The sequence below is a fragment of the Leptonychotes weddellii genome, chromosome 6, assembly GCF_054177405.1.
Source record: "Leptonychotes weddellii isolate Sample4059 chromosome 6, ASM5417740v2, whole genome shotgun sequence".
Taxonomy (NCBI): Eukaryota; Metazoa; Chordata; class Mammalia; order Carnivora; family Phocidae; genus Leptonychotes; species Leptonychotes weddellii.
In genome coordinates, this window is record NC_138374.1 from 84,851,493 (window position 1) to 84,871,485 (window position 19,993).

Sequence of the window (19,993 nt, forward strand, 5' to 3'; positions counted from 1 at the left end):
GAGAGTTGTTGCTATTCCTTTCTTCGATCTCCTGTTGAGTTTGTAGGTGTTCAGAATGGTTTGATCCCTATCCAGCTGAATTCCTGAGAGGAGACGAAATCCAGGTCTCCTACTCCTCCGCCATCTTGCTCCGCCCCCCCATTTTTAACTAATTCTTAAGTGGTACTGTTCCTACTGGCTTTGAGACCACACTCTGAAAACCACTGCCCTAGACCAACCGATGCTCTCCTCTCTCCACTGATAGATGCCAAGGGCACACCGAATGTCACAGCTGAGAGGCATCTCTCCAGTTGTGCCCACATCGTTTTGCAACCACCAGTTGAATTATAGGGTTAAGAGCCAATTGTGTTTGTTCCCATGTTCAGTTTATCATAACTGAATTATTGTAATTACAAAAATTATTTAAATATATTAGGGCCTGAAATTTGAGTATGAAAAGAAAAAAGACATTTCTATGAAAACTAAGTGGAACACCTAATAAGACTCAATAAAGTGAAGATGCCTTAAAAATTGCTGTCAAATTAAATCTGAGAGAGGCTTGCTTCAGGAAAGTGTATTTCTAATGTTTTCTAACTTAATAATCTCCTGTTCTTTCATCATCTTAGTTGCTTACCTCCTACATTTGCTCCAATCTGTCGACAGTCCTCCAAAACATAACTGAACACAATACTCGAGATGTAACCCAACCAGCAGAGATTCGGAATATTGTCTTCCAATAGGAAAGGAAAGAGGAAGAAAGAACATGTCATGTAACTTTTACAAACCAGCCTGAAAATTGCCTCAGTTTCCCCACCCCAGCTCACAGCAGCCATGTCAAAACGTAGTCAGTTGATGGGGTAACTGGGTGATGGACATGAAGGAGGGCACGTGATGTAATGAGCACTGGGTGTTATATAAGACTGATGTACTCTCCCTCTGAAACTAATAATACACTATATGTTAATTGAATTTAAATTTAAAAAATGAAAAAAATTAAAAATGAAACTATAAACCCCTTGAAGGAAGGAACTACATCATTTTCATGGTTTATTTCCTTGCCTAATAGAACCTAGACACATAAATGCTCTCCTTATTAAAAAAGAAAGAAAGAAAGAAAGAGACAAACTAAAAAAACAGACTCTTAAATATAGACAATAAACTGGTGGTTCCCAGAGGGGAAGTGGGTGGGGGGATGGGTAAAATAGGTGATGGGGATTAAGAGTACACTTAATCATGATGAGCCCTGAGTAATGTATAGAATTGTTGAATCATTCTATTGTACACCTGAGATTAATATAACACTGCATGTTAATTATTCTGGAATTTAAAAAATTAATTTTTTTAAATAAAATGTAGTTATTTGGGGATTAAACTTTAAAAAAACATTTTTTTCTCATGAGTTCAGATGAGATCTCCTCAATCTTGTCTTTTGCTGCTAGAATTTTGGTTTATTGTTTATTTATTTTAATCTAAGTTTGGTTCTTTATCCTTCTTTTCATTAAACTCTATCTTGTGAGTTATAGCTTTACATAAGTTTTTAGAGTATTTCTTCATTACCAGCCTTTTAACCAAGGTTACCAAATTTGCATCATACATACATTTTATCAGAACTACATCAGTTTAATGGTGAAAATAACTGATTAAAATGCCATAAATAACAGAGAGGAAGGGGCACCTGGGTGGCTCAGTAGGTTAAGCGGCTGCCTTTGGCTCAGGTCATGATCCCAGGGTCCTGGGATTGAGCCCCACATCAGGCTCCCTGCTCAGTGGGGAGCCTGCTTCTCCCTCTCCCTCCTGCTTGTGCTGTCTCTCACTATCTCTCTCTCTCTCTCTCAAATAAATAAATAAAATCTTAAAAAAAAAAAAACAGAGAAAACAGATTTCTACTACTCCAATAACTAGCACATCTTGAAGATAGTTGTTTGTTTAGTTATGAACTTCACCCTTCTCTGTCTCGGCCACAGAAGTACCATGAAAGACCACTACACGTCTCACTCCACAAACCTTCGTTACAGCAACCTCCTGTCCTCAGGTCTGGTAAACCTGTGAGCATGTACATGACGAAGATCTGACATAGTTTACATGGGGAATAATTAGAAGAACAATATGCCATTAGAAAAATGAACAAAGCATTTGAACAGTTTTAAAAAGATGCAAATAGTCAATAAATACATGAGAGAACAAACAGAAAATCTATCTTCATTAATAGCCAAGTATAATTTAAAAAGCAACAAAATAACTTTTTCCTCCAAATAGGTTAGTTTTAATATAATATCTAGTGTGAGAAAAGGGGTAAGTAAATCAGTGACTTCATACACTGTTAATAGGAATATGAATTGCTAAACACTATTTTTGAACAAAACTTTGCAGAATGTGTCAAAAGTTTCAAAATTCTTCTTGCACTTTCAGTCAGTAATTCAACTGCTAATAATTTAATCCTGAGAAAACCTACATGCATGTAAGACGATTCATTGTATCATGTAACTGCCAAATATAAAACACAACCTTAATGTACAACAATTGTACATTATTACAATTTCTTAAATACATTAAGGTAGATCTACCTGGTGGAATATTATGCAGCTATTAAAAATTAGATTTTAGAGGAGTGGCTTTCATCTTTTTTTTTATTGCCAACCACATTTGACATAGTAATGCATATGTGTTCATGTGTTTGTGTGTGTATGTATTTATTGTATTACTATATAAACTGCTTGTGTGTGTGACAAAATAACATTTCAGAAACAGTACATTCCCTTATTATGTGTGGTGCACTTTGATATATTCCAAGCTATTCTATAATATTTAATTTTTTTCATAATGTTGGTAGCATCTATCTAAATTGATCTCCTTACCCACTAATGTAATGAATTTGAACAAAACATTATTTTAGAAAAAACATATAACATGAATAATTGATCAAAATATAATCACTTTAATATGTGTGTTACTCATAATAAGCCAACACTATGCACAGTATAATTTCAGTTTTGTAAAAAAATAAAATTAAAACATTTTTTTAAAAAGAATGATATATTAGTATGTAAATAAGTGTATTCAAGTAATGTTTATTTATTCCTTATATTTTTCTATGTTTTCCTCAATTTTTCTAATGGATATATGCTACTTTTATTTTAGGAAAATATTTTAAACGGAGGAAATGAAACTATTTGGCTTTAATCGTTCTTTCTCAATCCAAACAGGAAGCTAGTAATAGATACTTAAATGTAAATGTGTTCATAAACCCTCTCTTTTTAGTACATAATAGAATTTTTTCAGTCCTCCACATTATATACACCTGCTCCCAAACTAGCTATAGAATCCTTTTTTTCTTCCTTCTTTCCCTCCTTCCTTCCTTTCTTCTTCTCAACGATTTGAGCTTATCTATAACTTTCTAGGAACTGATACTCTACATAGTTTTGTTAAAATTATTCACATGTTCAGTAAATTCATCTGCAAGTTTACCCAGGAGAATTGGTTTCATTCCAAGCAGGGAAGAGCTTTCCAAAATAAGAGTTAAACAGGCCCAGATTCTGTCAGTTAGTCACTATTTAGGGTGTGACCAGGGTCCCCCATATCTCACTCCACTATGTCTCTCCTCCCTTAAGTCCAAAGTTAACCCAAGACATTTGAGTCTCATTACCTTAGTTTCTAGAAGCTTATTTTTAAAATTTCAGCCAAGGAACTTAACTCATGCAAAGAATCAAGTATGTATTGGGGGATTCTGTAATGTTAATGTTGTTTAACAGCTGTTGATTGTTTCACCAAGCCAGTTGACTTGATGAGTCAGATGGCTTGTAAATGTGCTAGTTCTGATTCTATGGGCAGGACAGTCCAGAGAGGGACTCACCAGAGGAGTTTAGGGGGCAGTTAGAAGGCTCTAGCAAGAACTTAGATAAGAAGGTCATCTTTGAAAAGTGGGGAGAATCTGAACAGGTATCTACCACCATGGGTAGGTGACCCAAACTGATAGAATATCAGGTGCAAAGGCCAGCCAAAGAACCATTTTGTGGGGTGATGAAAGGCAGTTTGAAAGGCCAGGAAATCTAGATTATAAAGGATTTTGGAATCCAGGAAAATGCAATGGTATTTGTAAGTGAAACAGGGCATTTTTCAACATGAGAGTAAAAGAACAGATAGTATCCTTAAGTTCTATGTCTCTAGTTGCATGCCCTGTCTCTAGTCCAGCTGTATCACATTATCATCAAGCAGTCAGCTCCTTACCATGTAGCAGTGGGGTTGGGTCTCTGGTCAGACAACTGGGTCACGTACACCAACAGACACTCAGTTGGCAAGACTTGCACTTTCTTATTCTCAGTCCTTCACTATGGCCTCTGGAGCCTACAAGACATTCTAGAATATACTTCTGAGTCTACAGAAATGCATAATAGACACAAGGAGGTAACGACAGGAAACATACAAATTGGAATTGTAGGAGAATGCAAGAGTTAAGAAGTTACCTATTTTTTTAATCCAAAAGATGCTGAAAATCCCCCTACTTTTCTCTTTAAACTCTTTCATGGCTATCTTCTAAACATCCTATCCCTTCATTTCTTCTCAGTCTGTTTGTTGTCCTATAGGTCAAGAAAGACTGCTGCGTGTTTTTACAACAGTAATAAAACAAGTGGCTTAGTCACCCAAGCAACTGTGGCTTCTCTCCACTCCCTTTATGGATTAGTGTCTGTAGGAAAAGAGAATGGAGAGTGGCCTCCATCTTCCTAGTGCCCCAGGCTCTCAGATTGGAGCTACGAGCCTGGCTTTCCTGTCCATTTCTACCGACTCACAGCTCCATATTGTCAACTTTCTGTTACTACTTTAAGAGCAAGAAAGATTTTAAAAATCATGTAAAATTTATAACTATTGGTAGTTACCTTAGAGGAGCTAAGAACAAACACATAGCTTGCTTGTTCTGACTTTTTTGGGGGGGGAGGAGGCGGATATTTTCCTAACTATAACAAAATTTCTATGGAGCATTTAAGAGGTGAAGTTTTACTGTGAGGGACCAGAAAACTCTCCTTGTGTATATGATTTTATGTGATAACTATATTGTAGATTAGGTAAGTGTTCTATATTCACTTAGATGCCAGCAAAATCTGAGCTGTATTTTTGTCCTGAAACTGATTATGTGCTTCTTTTTTTAGCTTTTTGCTCATTAACTATCTATTACAAAATCTCATAGGATATTGAATTTTTGTTTGGTTTTGTTCTGAGTTCCTGTCTTTGTCTTTCTCTATGGATTGCTGTTTCCAGTATAATCCTTTTTCTTTAGAATCTGACAAGAAAGGGTATAAATGACATAACACATATATAGGGATTTGGTTAAAAATAAACATTATTCATATGGAATTCAGTTGTAAACAAGTTTCCAGAATTACGATTTTAGAACTTAACTGTAAAAATTTCTCAGATTCTTCAACCTGGAACAGTTATGAAAAGTTAATTGGCGGGGCTGATTCAATACAGCCTCTGAGGAACTGCACTAAAAAGGAGTTTTATAAAACAGCAGATGTGTAAATACATCCTACAAGAAAAGATCAATATTCTTTTTAATTTAAGATTTTCCAGTAGAGTGAGCAACCATATTTCCTTGTGCACTAGGATAGTGCCAGTCTGTTTTTCCCCAGTATGTGAAAAAGGCAGAATTTTCACAGTCTTTGCAGATAGATCCCAATGATCTAGAGTTTCAAATTCACATGACTCACTGGGCACCCAGGCTATTTACTTTGATCCCAGACTGGGGCATGTAAACCTTTTTTTTTTTTTTCTGTTAGTTGTACCCAAATTTGCCTTTTAGTTTTCTCAATGCACATAACAGATATCCTTATTACATATTTGGTAAGACCATATCACACAAAATGTTTCATCATGTGACTGTTTCCCATCTCTGTTCATCTGTTCTCCTATTATCACAAATCCCCCAGTTGACTGTAAGCCTGTGCTTTTCTATGGATTTCTGTGAATGAGTATTTTTTAATTATCTCCTAAGACAACAGCCTGTCAAGCTAACCTTGTACCTCATCCCTTTTTTAATGAAACCTATACCAGGCCAAGTACTAATAGCTTCAAGGAAGTTTCACAAATCTGTAGAAAGAGAGCCATGTTAATCTTTATTAGATTTACAAAGATGACAGTAATTTTCACAGTCCAAATAAAAAATGATTATATGAGTTTCAAATGACTTTCTATTTCAACGTGACTATTTCATTCTTCTTCCCAGTAGTTTTTAACAAATCACACTAATCTGCAGTTTTATCAGTAATAATTTTACATTAGCATCTTCCCCTCCTCTGCCATATAAGCATTCACTCTTACGCCTCAACCAATATGGCATTTTCTCCATCCCACATATGGCATTAGAAACAGTAAGCCCTTTTTAAAAATACATTATTCAGCCTCAGAATAAATATATATAAATTCATGTACACACTTATATTAATAGCACAAGAAATGAATACAATAGTAAATGTAGGCAATAGTGTGGTCTTCAAGTATAGAAAGGTAACTTTTAGATTCCAACACTATTGGATCAATCTATTGCCCAGATTTGGGATGGAAAAGCAATATAATTTTAGATTCCAGTTCATTAGCAACTTTATGCCCTTTTAGAGTCAGAATAGACTTTGGGTGTCAGTGTCCTAATGAGAAAGCATTTAACAATAAAAACAATAATGGTAATAACATAATGAGATAATAGCCAACATAAACTTAGTACATGGAATGTTCCAAGAATAGTTTTAAGCAATTTAGTTTCATTCTTCTTCAGAAAAAGCTTTTAAGTAGGTACTGTGATTATCCCCATTTTATAGATGAGAAAACAAGCACAGAAAGGGTGGCAAGAAGGAGCAAAACATACCTTGTTTATAAGGCCAATATATAATGTAAAGTAGGGTGTCTTGTTAACAAACGGCTTTTTCTTTTCTTTTTATTCCTTCCATAAAGTGACTAAAGCATAGCCAGTGGGAAGGCATCTTCTACTATTAGTTGCTAGATGCTAAGTTTTGAACCCTTTTCCCTAATTAAAAGAAAATGATGCCTGATTTTCCATTGCTGCTGTCCATGTCAGCCACAGGGCTCTTTTCAGTTACTGTGAAGTGTGTAAAGAAAGCTTGATTTTGAAATTATTGATCATTTCTTAAACATATTGCTCTTTTCCAAAAATATGGCCATGAGTGATAATTTCTCTCCCAACACCACACTGCCTTTTATCAAACTCTGATCCATATTAGGTAGGTAGTAAATCAAGACTACTGTTATGACTAATTTATTACTAAATTATTATAGTTCTCAAAAAATCTTTTGACCTTACCTTATTATTTTATACTCCAAAAAAGACAAATTCCATTCAAATAAGTGGACCACCTTATTTTTATTGCTAGAACATATAAAATGAGAGATGAAAAAGAAACCACCAATTGACAATCTGCAACTCTGATCAGAAATTTCAAACATTTTTTATCTCTCTAGAGTACTAGTATTAATAGGGACAGTGTTGGATTTCAAGATTTCAAAAAAGTGAATATGTACTCTAGGTATTAACACAATATATGGAATCAGAATATATGGGATTTTTATGGGGTTGGGGTTGGAGGAAATCAGGTGGAAAAGGATAGGGAGATGTCTGGTTTGAAGTAGGGAGCAAATAGACTTTTATCTGTAGATGTATAATTGGCATCTTTTTCTCCATTACCATATAGGACAGGGGACAGACTCAATCTTGAGTTTCTACCAATTACACCTTTAAAAATGAATTTTGTTTAATTAAATCATATCCTCTGCATATCCAGATATTTATAAACATGACACTAATTCCAGCAATTGAACAAGAATGCATTCACATTGCTACCTTTCAGGGCAATTTACTAAGGTTTCTTTTAACATGTTTATAACCAGTTGCAAATCTAGGTGTTGCATCATTGCGACGCCTTGATGAAACGTTTATGGACATGTTTTATTATTTGCTGATCTGTGCTGTGAACCCATCAGTCTGTTTGCAGTGGGGAGGAAGTGGGTAGAGGGGTGGGACGGTGGAAGAGGGGCAAGTCATTTTGTTTGATGTGTTGGTGGAGGGAGGAGGTTTGAACTAAGATGTACCTAAAGGGTTTTGTTTTGACCCGTGCACAAAAATCAGCTGCAATAAATAAATGCTGCTCATAGCAGGTTTTCAGTGATCATACTGTTTTTTTTCCTGTGTTTTATATTTTTTCTCAGGGGAAATCTCTCACGTCAAAGAGGTTAACAAGCCTCGTTCAGTCTTACTAAAAGGATCATCTTGTAGCATGGAAGCAGACTGGAGTCTTTGCATATACTTTGTAGCTCTTTGTTGTTACCTGGAGCAGAGGACATTAGACCAAGATGTTGCATGAGCAAAGGACCTGAATTGTTCTCTCTTTGTGTACATTAAGGCACTGCCATTTCAAGTGACTCTACCATCTCAATGCCTCCATTTCAAAATGTTGTCTGCTTACTTTCTCCTTGTACTAAGCTGGATCTGTGTCTTTTCCTTTTTAACAAGTTCAAGTGAAGTAAACCTTTTTTTTTTTCCTCTTTCTCTTTCTCTTGAAGCTTTTGCTAGACACACAGTTCACTGAAAATTCACTCAGTCAAAAACTGGAAGAATTGTAAAAAAAAAACATATATCAATAAGTATACATATGGCTTCACATTTATTAAACAATAAATTAGCACAGAAAGTTTCATTTCACCAATGTGTTCACAGTCAGAAAAAAGCTCATGTCTTTGTTGTCTGTACATTCTCGGTTAATGTTTCTTGCATTTATTTTTATACCATATTTAAATAAGAAACACCTTTTACTCCAAATGTATTAAAGTTGATCCCTTCTCTGTAAATTTGTGTATGTTTATATTGTTGTTTTAACTTTCATTAAAAGATGCAGAATCTCGTTGTTTTTGTAACTTTTGACTTCTGCGTGCTGACAAAGAAAATGCTGAGAAAGCATCCACAAATGTAGACTTGCACTTTTAAGATATCACCCTGCATGTTTATTTAGGGCTTCAAGGCAAGCTTAGATGGCACAGTAGTCAGGAACTGACAGAAAGTGTTTCATCTGGGGCCTAATCCAGGACCAGGGGATGTTTTTTCTTCCACTCAAGAGCAACACAAATTGGCCTTCCACATTTTTAGAGCTATTTCACAGGCCTTTCAGCCTCATTATGAATATGCATCTCTGTGTATTGCTAATGGATATTTCTATGAGAATTAGGTTTGAGTGTGACTTCCGCACTCAGGAACTGGTATTTTTCTTTAAAGTATCATTCTAAAAATGCCTTAAATCAGCGACTTTTTAACACTTTGGTGGTTACTAATTCTTTCGAGAACACAACGGTAATTAGTAATCTTTAGTAAGTGCCTGCCACAGTAGTATGGCCTTTACATGCCCATAAGATCCTCACATTTAACCCTCACAGGAGCACTATAAGATTATTTCTGCAATTTTGAGACTATTAAAGCAGAGGGAGGTTAAGTAACCTGTTCAAAACCACACAGCCATATAGTGAGTTGGTACGCAAATTCAGGTAGTCTTACTCCAGAACCCACTATATCACACAACTTCTTTTGGTAAAATCTAAATGAAAATCCATATATACTATCACATAGGAAGCATTTGCAGTGAATTTTAGGGCATTCACAGAATATCCTCTGAAACTCATCCATGGATCCCAGATAAAAAACTTGACTCCCTTTAAGAGTTGGGTCAGTTACACAAAAGGTCACACAGTGGGGAGAGGGCTTAATTTGTTTACTTTTGCGTCCACATAGGCTTATCAGACTCTGGATATTTAGAAAAGTAGTTATTGTAATTAATTAATTATTAATTACTGTTGGTAAACTTAAATTCTGAAAAAACAAATACCAACATCAGGGAGAAATTAGTTGTGAGTCTGTGAGCTAGTGTACAGAACTGTCACAAAATGGGAGAGAGTTGATAGGAGAAATTATATATGGACAATAATCAGAACACTGTAATTACTTTAAGATTTAAAAAAGATTTAATTATATGCCCCATGACTTTTTAAAAGGAATACATAAAGTGCATGCACATAAATCTAAACATATAGATGTTCTCCCTTGGAAACACTTAATTCAGGACAGCGTTGGACAGATGGCACTGAAGCTAGATTGAAACACTATGTAACAGAAACATGATTTGAAAGAAAGCAATAACCAATTAGAAGAATATGATGAATAGACGATGAACCTTGCACAAATAAGATTGGTTATTTCGGAGGCTATCTCTTACAAATTGTCATTCCTTAGGTGCCCATCCTTACTGAAAATTTTAAATTCCAAATCTATACAGAAATAAAAGATGTAAGAATGGCAAGAGGACAGAAAAGAGAAATATCCAGGCAAGTATCCCCAAGTCAGGAGCTCCTAGTAAACATGCGAGTCAGTTTGAGTTCAGGACATAAAACTTTTAAATAGGCTCATTTAACATAGTTTAGACAAGGCTCAGGATACAAAACAGTGTATTTTAGAAGCATATAGAAAAATGTTGGAGTTCTTGCAGTTAGTTCACTCAAATAAACATATGGCAACTCTCTCCTACCCCACTCTGGGACAAATTGATCTATAAGGCACAGAAGAAAAAGCTCTCAAGTTTCTAATGAATAAAATGGTTTTTAAGAAGTCTTTTTCTACCTTCACACAACTTAAAAATTTACCCACTGAAGAAGTGGCCCAGAGTTTCCACACTCAATTGCAAAACTTTTTAATTCATCCTCTAAATTGCATTGAACCGATTCTTCTCTCTGCAGTGTTTACAACAATGTTTTCTGTGGATTTACAATGGTTTTCCTCCTTGAATAAGAGTAACAGAAATATGGTCAGCAACTCTGCCCCTGTCAGGTACCAGGAAAATAAATGAAGGAAAAAAGGCTCCCTTTTCATCATGACAAGTGTGTGAGTAGATGTTGCTACTCAGGACTTGCACATGCGTCCCCCTCATTCTCCTGGCTGAGTGCTCACTTCTCTTTATAGATGTATGAAGGTTTATGAATAATTTCGTTCTATGTGGAAAGCAAGTCTTGGCTCCTAGCATAAATTTAGTCCTGGTACATGCACTGATTGTCTCCACACATAGGATTTGTGTGTTCTTAATTACATACTTGAAAGAGCACATTGAAATAGCCATTGACTTTACTTTGCCCATGACTGTCTCTTTGCATATTCTAACACCCTCTAAAACATCAACAGGAGGTAACCAAAGGTTCCCCTCCATCTTCTAAGCCATCTTAAGAAGACAGAGATAGTGAAGAATTTGATGAATGTAAAGGATGGAGAGAGATCTAAGTCGTGTATCACCCAAAATTATCCCATATATTTTGTTGTGTACAACCATGTTTTTATATCTTTTTATTCAGAATTTTGTACTCCAAATTAACCTTTAAAAAGATGCCAAATGTGATGGGTATTAAGGAGGGCACGTACTGCATGGAGCACTGGGTGTTATACGAAAACCATGAATTGTGGATCACTACATCAAAAACTAATGATGTATTGTACGGTGACTAACATAACATAATAAAATAAAATTTAAAAAAAGGATGCCAAATGATATACCAAACATAAGACATTATCATTTAAAAATCAGTTTATTCTTTATTTTTTTAAAAAGATTATTTATTTATTTATTTGACAGAGAGAGAGATAGCGAGAGTAGAAACACAAGCAGGGGGAGTGGGAGAAGCAGGCTTCCCGCCAAGCAGGGAGCCCGATGTGGGGCTCGATCCCAGGACCCTGGGACCATGACCTGAGCCACACAGGTGCCCCTAAAAATCAGTTTAAGACAGAAACTGTTGTATATGCTCTTGAATACCTGGAGAAGTTTCTATACAGCTGAAGTGTAATGCATTTGCAACTTCATCTTTACAAAGGTCATTAGTTGCTGGGTAGACATGAGTACTCCTTGATTAATAATCTGATTAATAAATCTTGATGTCCTTATTAATTTATGAGGCCTCAATCACTTCAACTTGTTTGGAAATTAAATAAATTGGAGTGTGTTTGTTATCTTTTTAAAGGTTAATAACATCTAATTCCAGTACTTGTTGGAAGGATTAAGACAATGCATCTAAATTACCAAGTGCAGAATTAGGTACATAATTAGAAGTCAAAAAATAATATTTACCTTAATATCTTCCCTTTCTTTTCCTCCAAAAGGTCATTTTTCTAAAAAAAACTAAGACATGTTCAAACACCACTCTTAGCTTGAGTGGAATCATTTGGTTTGAAGTTCAGAAGGCCAAAGCCAAGTGGTAAATCAGGATACCAGAGACCAGGGCAAAGACCTGGAGAGTAGTCAAGTGTGATGATGGAGTTCAATAAAGCATTGGTACCAAAAGGGTGACCAAAAAGTGAAACTTGGCTAAGTCAAGGAGACTGCATCCTGAACAAGTGAATTCTGGAAACTGCATTTCTGGAAAATAGGAATAGGCCTTGTTAGAGAGCAGCTGTGGCCTCACCTGAATATATGATGGAAACTTCTAGGAACAAAGACAATGTGAGCTAGAGGTGGAGGGGAGGGCAGATGGTAGTGATAAGGTAGCAGGGGTAAAATAATCACTCTTTCTCAATGCAGGATGACCTTTGTCTGGCCCCAAAACATAAGGAGAGGAACTCCTTCCCTATACACCAAATTTCCAGAGGTCTCATGGACCAAACAGGGAAGTGGGTATTAAATATAAGCAAACTGAATGATTTGTCATGGGAGGTGTTAAAGACTCTGCAACCTCTTGATTCCATGACATAAAGCTTCGATGTTTGCCAGGTGAATTCTTTGATAGTCCCAGTCAAGTGAGATTGTAATACACAGCCTACAGAAAGCTTGGTTCACAAGATGGAAAGGGGATCTAGAAGAGTTTCCCGTAGGCCACAGGATTTGAATTGACTCTGTAGGGTGACACAGCAATAAGGTACAAAAATCCATTCCACATACCAGTTCTTATTCTAGTTATATGCCTTGGCACTTTTGGGGATGCAGACATATAATGGAACCAACTATATGATGGTACCTACTGCAACTTGCAGTGCTCAGTCTCCATCCCCTTTCCCTAATTTCTTCCTGCCTTTGGTCTTCCCAAACTTCTTCAAGTGTTCAGGCACAAAAGTCCCTCTTTCTGCCTCTTATTCATAGTACACCTTAATGGCCCTAACGCAAGATTGACTGGAAAGAGTCTCAGCTTCCTGTAGGCTAAGATCTAATATTTATGAAGGTAAACATTCTAAAACCTCTACTCACTCCAAGTGGAAATGATTTTTAAATTTTCAAAATTAACAAACAGCTGCTAATGAAAGTGAGAAAGGGAACCATTTCCTACAAGAAAATAACCAAAGGGAATATTTGGTATTGTCAGAGGCCAAAGTCACTTGGCACTGGAGAGCTAGGCATAGATCCAAGCAGAAAGTACAGGGACAGTGACCAGGACTTCTCACACATTCATAGCTACAGACCCACACTCTGCCATGAACAGAGACTGGGAAAACTTTGCACAATTCCCAAGGTTGCTAGAGAACTAAGCCGTTTTCAATGACCTTAGTGTCCAGTATCTTCCCACATACATGAAGGGTAGTGTCATGTCACCAGCATGTGCAGGGCAGGAAATGTATCATGCATGCAGGAATATTCCCTGAGCATAAAATGTACCCTGGCCTGAAGCTTTGAAACAGACTATTATTTTCCATGAAAGCAAATATAGGAGAAATGTGTGGAATGTGACCTTACAAACTACACTCATAAAAATGCTTAAAAGGATAAGCATTGTGAATGACACAGCAAACGGAAGAATTTACACCAAAGGAAATAGACAAGATCAATCTGAAGAGTGCCTCAAGAAGTCTTTTTAAATGTTTAAAATGATAAAGTATGTAAACATGAGAAAAGAGGAGGCAGGATTATTTTTATAAATACATACCAAGAGTTTCATAGTGAAGCTTTAGAATATTAATGAAAGAGAATAGAAAAAAATATTGCAAAAGTTGCCAGGAAGCAAAGTAATATAAGTCTGGTTGACATTATATTTATTTTTGGAAATGTGGAATGTCAGAAGTCAGCAGAGTGAAACTCTGATTTTAAAATTCTATATTCAACCTGACTTCTGAGAAAGATGGTGGAGTAGGAGGACCCTACGCTCATCTTGTTCCATGAATACAACAAGGTAACACTCACATCATTGTAAATAAGTAAGAAAATGATCCAAACACAAGCAGAACAGATTCTCTACAGCTAAATGTAGAAAAGAAGCCACATCAAAGAGGGTAGGAAGGGCATAGATGTGGTGAGGAGTTAAATGAACCTGCAGACTTTCCTGGGGAGGAGATATGCCATGGGAGCAGAGAAGGGAAAGAAGCAGATTCTCACACCAGCCACTCCAGGCTGGAGGATCCCCATAACATTTGGCTTTGAAAACCAGAGGGGCATAATTTCATGAGTTCTTACAATCACCAGGCCTTAACCCCTTGAACTTTAAAAATAAACAGGCTCAAGAATGGGAGAGCCAGGAGAGTGAAAGAAAACTGAGTCCCTGCGCTTAAAGAGAAAGCACAACAAACAGCTCCAAGGAGATACAGCATAGAAGCAGCGGTTTGAAAAAAAAAAAAAAAAAAAGCCTGGGGCATGTGGGAGAGAGTTTCTTTACTAATCTTAGAGCCTGTGCTAGATAGAGGGGCATGGACCTTTGGGAGACTTCTCCAGGAACAAAAGAGCTGGTGGGTGCCATTTCCCCCCCCCCTTCCCCCAGCTTAAACACATGAACACCTTTGGGAGACAACAAAGTGTCAGTACTCACTACCTAATTTGTTAACATTACTGCCCCACCCTCCCATTCGCCTTCGGACATGCCCCCTCCAGCCAGGCCTCAGCTCCGGGTCCCCTCCCACAGCAGACCTGCCCAAACTTTGCTAACACCAGGTACCCCACCCCCACATCCTCCTTCAGACCAACCTTCAAAATGCACTTGACCAGAGACCATTCAAACCAGTGCCACAAGCCTGGCCATGTGCAAGCAGTCCCAACAGGGATCAGACCCACTCCAAAGTGACTCATGCCCCAGGAAGAGGGGTAGATAACCACATACACTAATCCAACTCCAGCTGCAGCATTGGGCTGGGGACACACAGATGATTTGACTACAGGGCCCACCCAACAAAGAAAGCTTCTCAGGGGAAAACACAGGGAGATTGCCCTGCAGTTCAGTGCCACTGCATCTCTGGCAGACACCTGGTCTGACTCAGGCCCAAGGAGGCCCCAGACTGGTCCACTACAACACAGGGACCAAACCCTGCCCACAACAGGCAAAGGAGCCATTGCAGATGACTGGACTGAAGGCAAAAGCAGCTCAGCCACAGTAGTAGGGCACATGCCGACCACATAAGAGACATTCCTGAAGTGCCAGGTTCTGGTAAACAAGGAATATTGCACTATAGGACCTCTTCCTTATAAGGCCACTACTTTCAAGAGCAGATGTAATGGAATTTCCTAACACACAGAAACAGAGAGTTAGGCAAAATGAGGAGACAGAAGACTATGTCCCAAATGAAAGAACAGGACAAAATCACAGTAATCTCCACCACAAAAAGGAGATAAGTAATATTCCTGATAGAGAATTTAAAGTAATGATCATAAATATACTTACTGGACTTGAGAAAAGAGTAGAGGACATCAGTAAGACCCTTAACAAAGAGATAGAAAACATTAAAAAAAAGAATCAATCAGAGATGAAGAACTCAATAAATGAAGTAAAAAATATACTATATGGAATAAATAGTAAGACAAGGGGAAACAGAAAAATTGGACTGATGACCTAGAAGACAGAGTAATGGAAAACAATCAAGCTGAAAAGGACAGAAGAAAAAATATAACAAAAAATGAAATAGCCTTAGGGAACTTAGCAACAGCCCAAAGTGTAATAACATTCACATTATAAGGACCCTAGAAGAAGAGAGAGAAAAGGGGAGCAGAAAATTTATTTGAAGAAATAATAGCTAAAAACTTTCCAAATCTGGGAAAGAAAACAGAAGTCCATATCCACGAGACAAAGAGAGCCAACAAAATCAAACCAAGAGGGTCCACACCAGACCCATAGTAATTAAAATGGCAAAAAGTAGTTATAAAGAGAGAATTTTAAAGCAGCATCAGAAAAGAAAACAGTTACATACAAGGTAATCTCCATAAGGCTATAAACTGATTTTCCAGCAGAAACTTTGAAGGCCAGAAGGGAGTGACATGATATATTCAAAGTGCTAAAAGAAAAAAAAAAAATGCAGCTAAGAATACTCTATCCAGCAATGTTATCATTCAGAATAGAAGGAGCAATAAAGAGTTTCCCAGAGAAAACAAAAGTTAAAGGAATTCATTATCAATAACCAGCCCTACAAGAAATGTTAAAGGGGACTCTTTGAGTGGAAAGGAAAGACCATAAGCAGGAGTAAGAAATGTAAGAAGTACAAAAGCAGTAAAATTAAGTATATCTATAAAAATCAGTCAAGGGATTCACAAAATAAAATGATGTAAAGTATAACAATATACCAAACAATTCAGGGGAGAGGAGTAAAGAATGGGTTCAAACTTAAGTGACCATCAACTTAATATAGACTGCTATATGCATAAGATGTTATATACAAACCTAATAGTAACCAAAAATCAAAAACCAGTAATAGATATGCCAAAAATAATAATAATAAAGTATCCAAGTGTATTACTAAAAAAAGCCAGCAAACCAGGGCAGAAGAGAGTAAGAGAAGAAAGGAACAAAGAAGAACTACAAAGACAACGATAAAAAAAGTAACAAAATGTCAATAAGTATGTATCTATTAATAATTACTTTGAAAGTAATAGGACTAAATGCTCTAATCAAAAGACATAGGGTTACTGAGTGAATAAAAAAACAAGACACATCTATATGTATACAAGAGACTCATTTTATTTTTTTTTTAAGATCTTATTTATTTATTTGACAGAGAGACAGCGAGAGAGGGAACACAAGCAGGGGGAGTGGGAGAGGGAGAAGCAGGCTTCCTGCAGAGCAGGGAGCCCAATGTAGGGCTCAATCCCAGGACTCTGTGATCATGACCTTAGCAGAAGGTAGACACTTAATGACAGAGCCACCCAGGCACCCCGGGACCCATTTTAGAGCTAAAGACACTTGCAGATTGAAAGTGAGGGATTGGAGAAATATTTACTATGCAAATGGATGTGAGAAGAAAGCCAGAGTACCAATACTTATATTGGACAAAATAGACTTTAAAACAAAGACTGTAACAAGAGATTTTTCTTAAAAGCATATAATCATAAATCTAACAAGAATATCTAACAATTGTAAATATGTATGCACCCAACATGAAAGCACCCAAACACATAGAGCAGCTAATAACAAACATAAATGATGTAATCAATAATAATACAATAATAGTAGGGGACTTTAACACCCCACTTACATCAATGGACAGATCATCTAAACATAAAATCAACAAGGTAACAGTGGCTTAGAATGACACATTGGACCAGATGGATCTAACACATATATTCAGAACAATCCATTCTAAACAGCAAAATATACATCCTTTTCAAGTGCACATAAAGCAGTCTCCAGAATAGATCACATATTAGGGCATGAAACCAGCCTCAACAATTTCAAGAAGTTTAAAGTCATACCATGGATCTTTTCCAAATGCAATGCTATGAAATTAAGAATCAATCTCAAGAAAAAAATCTAGAAAGACCACAAATACATGGAGGTTAAATAACATGCTACTAAACAACGAATGGGTCAGCCAAAAATTCAGAGGAAATTTAAAAAATACATGGAGACAAATGAAAATGAAAAGACAACAGTCCAAAATCTTTGGGATGCAGCAAAGCTGTTCTATGAGGGAAGTATATAGCAATACAAGCCTACCTCAAGAAGTAAGAAAAAATTTCAAGTAAACAAATTATCCTTACACCTAAGGGAACTAAAAAAGAAGAACAAAATGCAAAGCCAGCAGAAGGAAGGAAATAATAAAGATTGGAGCAGAAATAAACAAAATAGAAACTTAAAAAAAATAGAAGAAGATGAATGAAACCAGTAGCTGGTTCTTCGAAAAGATCAATAAAATTGATAAACCTTTAAGCAGACTCATATTTAAAAAAAAAAAAAACCTCAAATAAAATCAGAAATGAAAAGAGGACAGTCTCTCTGCTCCTCCACTTTTGACAGACATCCACATCTTCTGGTGCATTGCCAGCCATGTCCCTGAGACAAAATGGTGAAGTCGAAGGAAATGGGTTTGGCAATGTTGAGCGCCAGTTGGCCATATTTGGACATATTGGGCCCATAAGGGCTGCTTTTAACTCTGGCAGAGTGGATAATGTTGCCATCAATGCCTCAGCTACATGGTCTACATATTCCATTATGACTCCACCCATGGCAAATTCCACAACACAGACAAGGCTGAGAATGGGAAACTTGTCTTCAATGGAAATCCCATCTGCATCTTCCAAGAGTGAGATCTTGCTGACATCAAATGGGTTGATGCTGGTGCTAAGTATGTTGTGGAGTCCACTGGGGTCTTGACCACCATGGAGAAGGCTGGGGTTCACTTGAAGGGTGGGGCCAAGAGGGTCATCATCATTATCACCCCTTCTGCTGATGCCCCCATGTTTGTGATGGGCATGAACCATGAGATGTATGACAACTCCTTCAAGATTGTTAGCAATGTTTCCTACATCACCAACTACTTGAGCCCTCTAGCCAAGTTCATCCATAACAACTTTGGCATCATGGAGGTACTCATGACCCCAGTCCACGCCATCACTGCTACACTGAAGAGAGTGGATGGCCCCTCTCAGAAACTGTGGTGTGATGGCCAACAGGCTGCCCAGTACATCATCCCATCCTTGCTTCTTTTGGTGGTGTAGGTAAGGTCATCCCTGAGCTAAATGGAAAGTTAACTGGCATGGCCTTCAGTGTCTCTACCCACAAAGTGTCAGTTGTGGATCTGACCTGCCATCTGGAGAAAGCTGCCAAATACAATGACATCAAGAAAGTGGTGAAGCAGGCATCAAAGGGCCCCTTCAAGGGTATCCTGGGCTACACTGAGGACCAGGTTGTCTCCTGTGACTTTAATGGTGACACCTACTCTTCCACCTTTGATGCTGGGGCTGGCATTGCCTTCAATGACAACTTTGTCAAGCTCATTTCCTGGTATGACAGTGAATTTGGCTTCAGCAACTTGGTGGTGGACCTAATGGTCCATATGGCCTCCAAGGAGTAAGAGCCCCCTGGACCACCAGCCCCAGCAAGAGCAAGAGGAAGAGAGAGAGGCTCTCAGCTTTTGGGGAGTTCTTACACCAACTCATCTCCCAACACACAGAATCTCCTGACCACAGTTCCCATCCCAGACACTCTGAAGAAGAGTAGGGGCTTGGGGGGCCCTACCTTGTCATGTAGCCTCAATAAAGTATATTGTACCCCCCAAAAAGAAATGAAAGAGAAAATAACTAACATGACAGAAGTACAAAGATTATAAGAAAATATTAAGAAAAATGATATGCCAACAAATTGGATAACCTAGAAGAAATGGATAAATTTCTAGAAACATATAACCCCCCAAAACTGAAGCAGAAAAAAAATAGAAAACTTGAACAGACTGGTTACCAGCAATGAAATTGAATCAGTACTTAAAAACTCCCAAAAATGAAAGTCCAGGGCAAGATGACTTCACAGGTGAATTCTACCAAACACTTAAAGAAGAGTTCATACCTATTCTTCTCAAACTATTCCAAAAAATAGAAAAGGAACAAAAAGCTTTCAAATACATTCTCTGAGCCCATCATTACCTTGATACCAAAACCAAGTAAAGACACCACAAAGAAAGAAATACAGTCCCTTATCTCTGACAAACATAGAAGTAAAAATACTCAACAAAAAATTAGCAAACAAAATCTAACAATATATTTTTAAAAATTATTTGCAATGATCAAGTGGGATTTGTTGTTGGGATGCAAAGATATTTCAT

The 19,993-nt window shown here is 37.2% G+C and overlaps 2 protein-coding genes and 1 pseudogene across 16 annotated transcripts in view; 2 read left to right on the forward strand and 1 right to left on the reverse strand.

Moving 5' to 3' along the window:
- The window catches only part of RGS7 (regulator of G protein signaling 7), a 499,918-nt gene extending 491,039 nt beyond the window's left edge, over positions 1-8,879 (forward strand). For all 4 annotated transcript variants that reach the window (XM_081824504.1, XM_081824500.1, XM_081824502.1 and 1 more), the window contains one exon: positions 8,188-8,879. Coding sequence is in view for 1 of the 4 variants with exons in the window: in XM_081824502.1 (XP_081680628.1) it covers positions 8,188-8,238 (51 nt within the window). In the remaining 3 variants the exon portion in view is untranslated. The remainder of the gene's footprint in view (positions 1-8,187) is intronic.
- Positions 1-15,501, reverse strand: part of LOC145722272 (uncharacterized) — a 22,339-nt gene extending 6,838 nt beyond the window's left edge. For 3 of the 12 annotated variants that reach the window (XR_014146407.1, XR_014146405.1, XM_081824508.1), the window contains exons 1-3: positions 4,204-8,189; positions 1,984-2,047; positions 614-709 (exon numbers count right to left, since the gene is read on the reverse strand). Coding sequence is in view for 4 of the 12 variants with exons in the window: in XM_081824508.1 (XP_081680634.1) it covers positions 614-709; positions 1,984-2,047; positions 4,204-4,206 (163 nt within the window). In the remaining 8 variants the exon portion in view is untranslated. Of the gene's footprint in view, positions 1-613; positions 710-1,983; positions 8,190-14,939 lie in introns of those variants that run through there. The other 9 variants (XM_081824507.1, XM_081824506.1, XR_014146410.1 and 6 more) reach the window with 8 other exon arrangements.
- Positions 15,502-18,022: 2,521 nt separating this feature from the next.
- LOC102735810 (glyceraldehyde-3-phosphate dehydrogenase pseudogene) lies at positions 18,023-19,518 on the forward strand (annotated as a pseudogene).
- Positions 19,519-19,993: the final 475 nt, after the last annotated feature.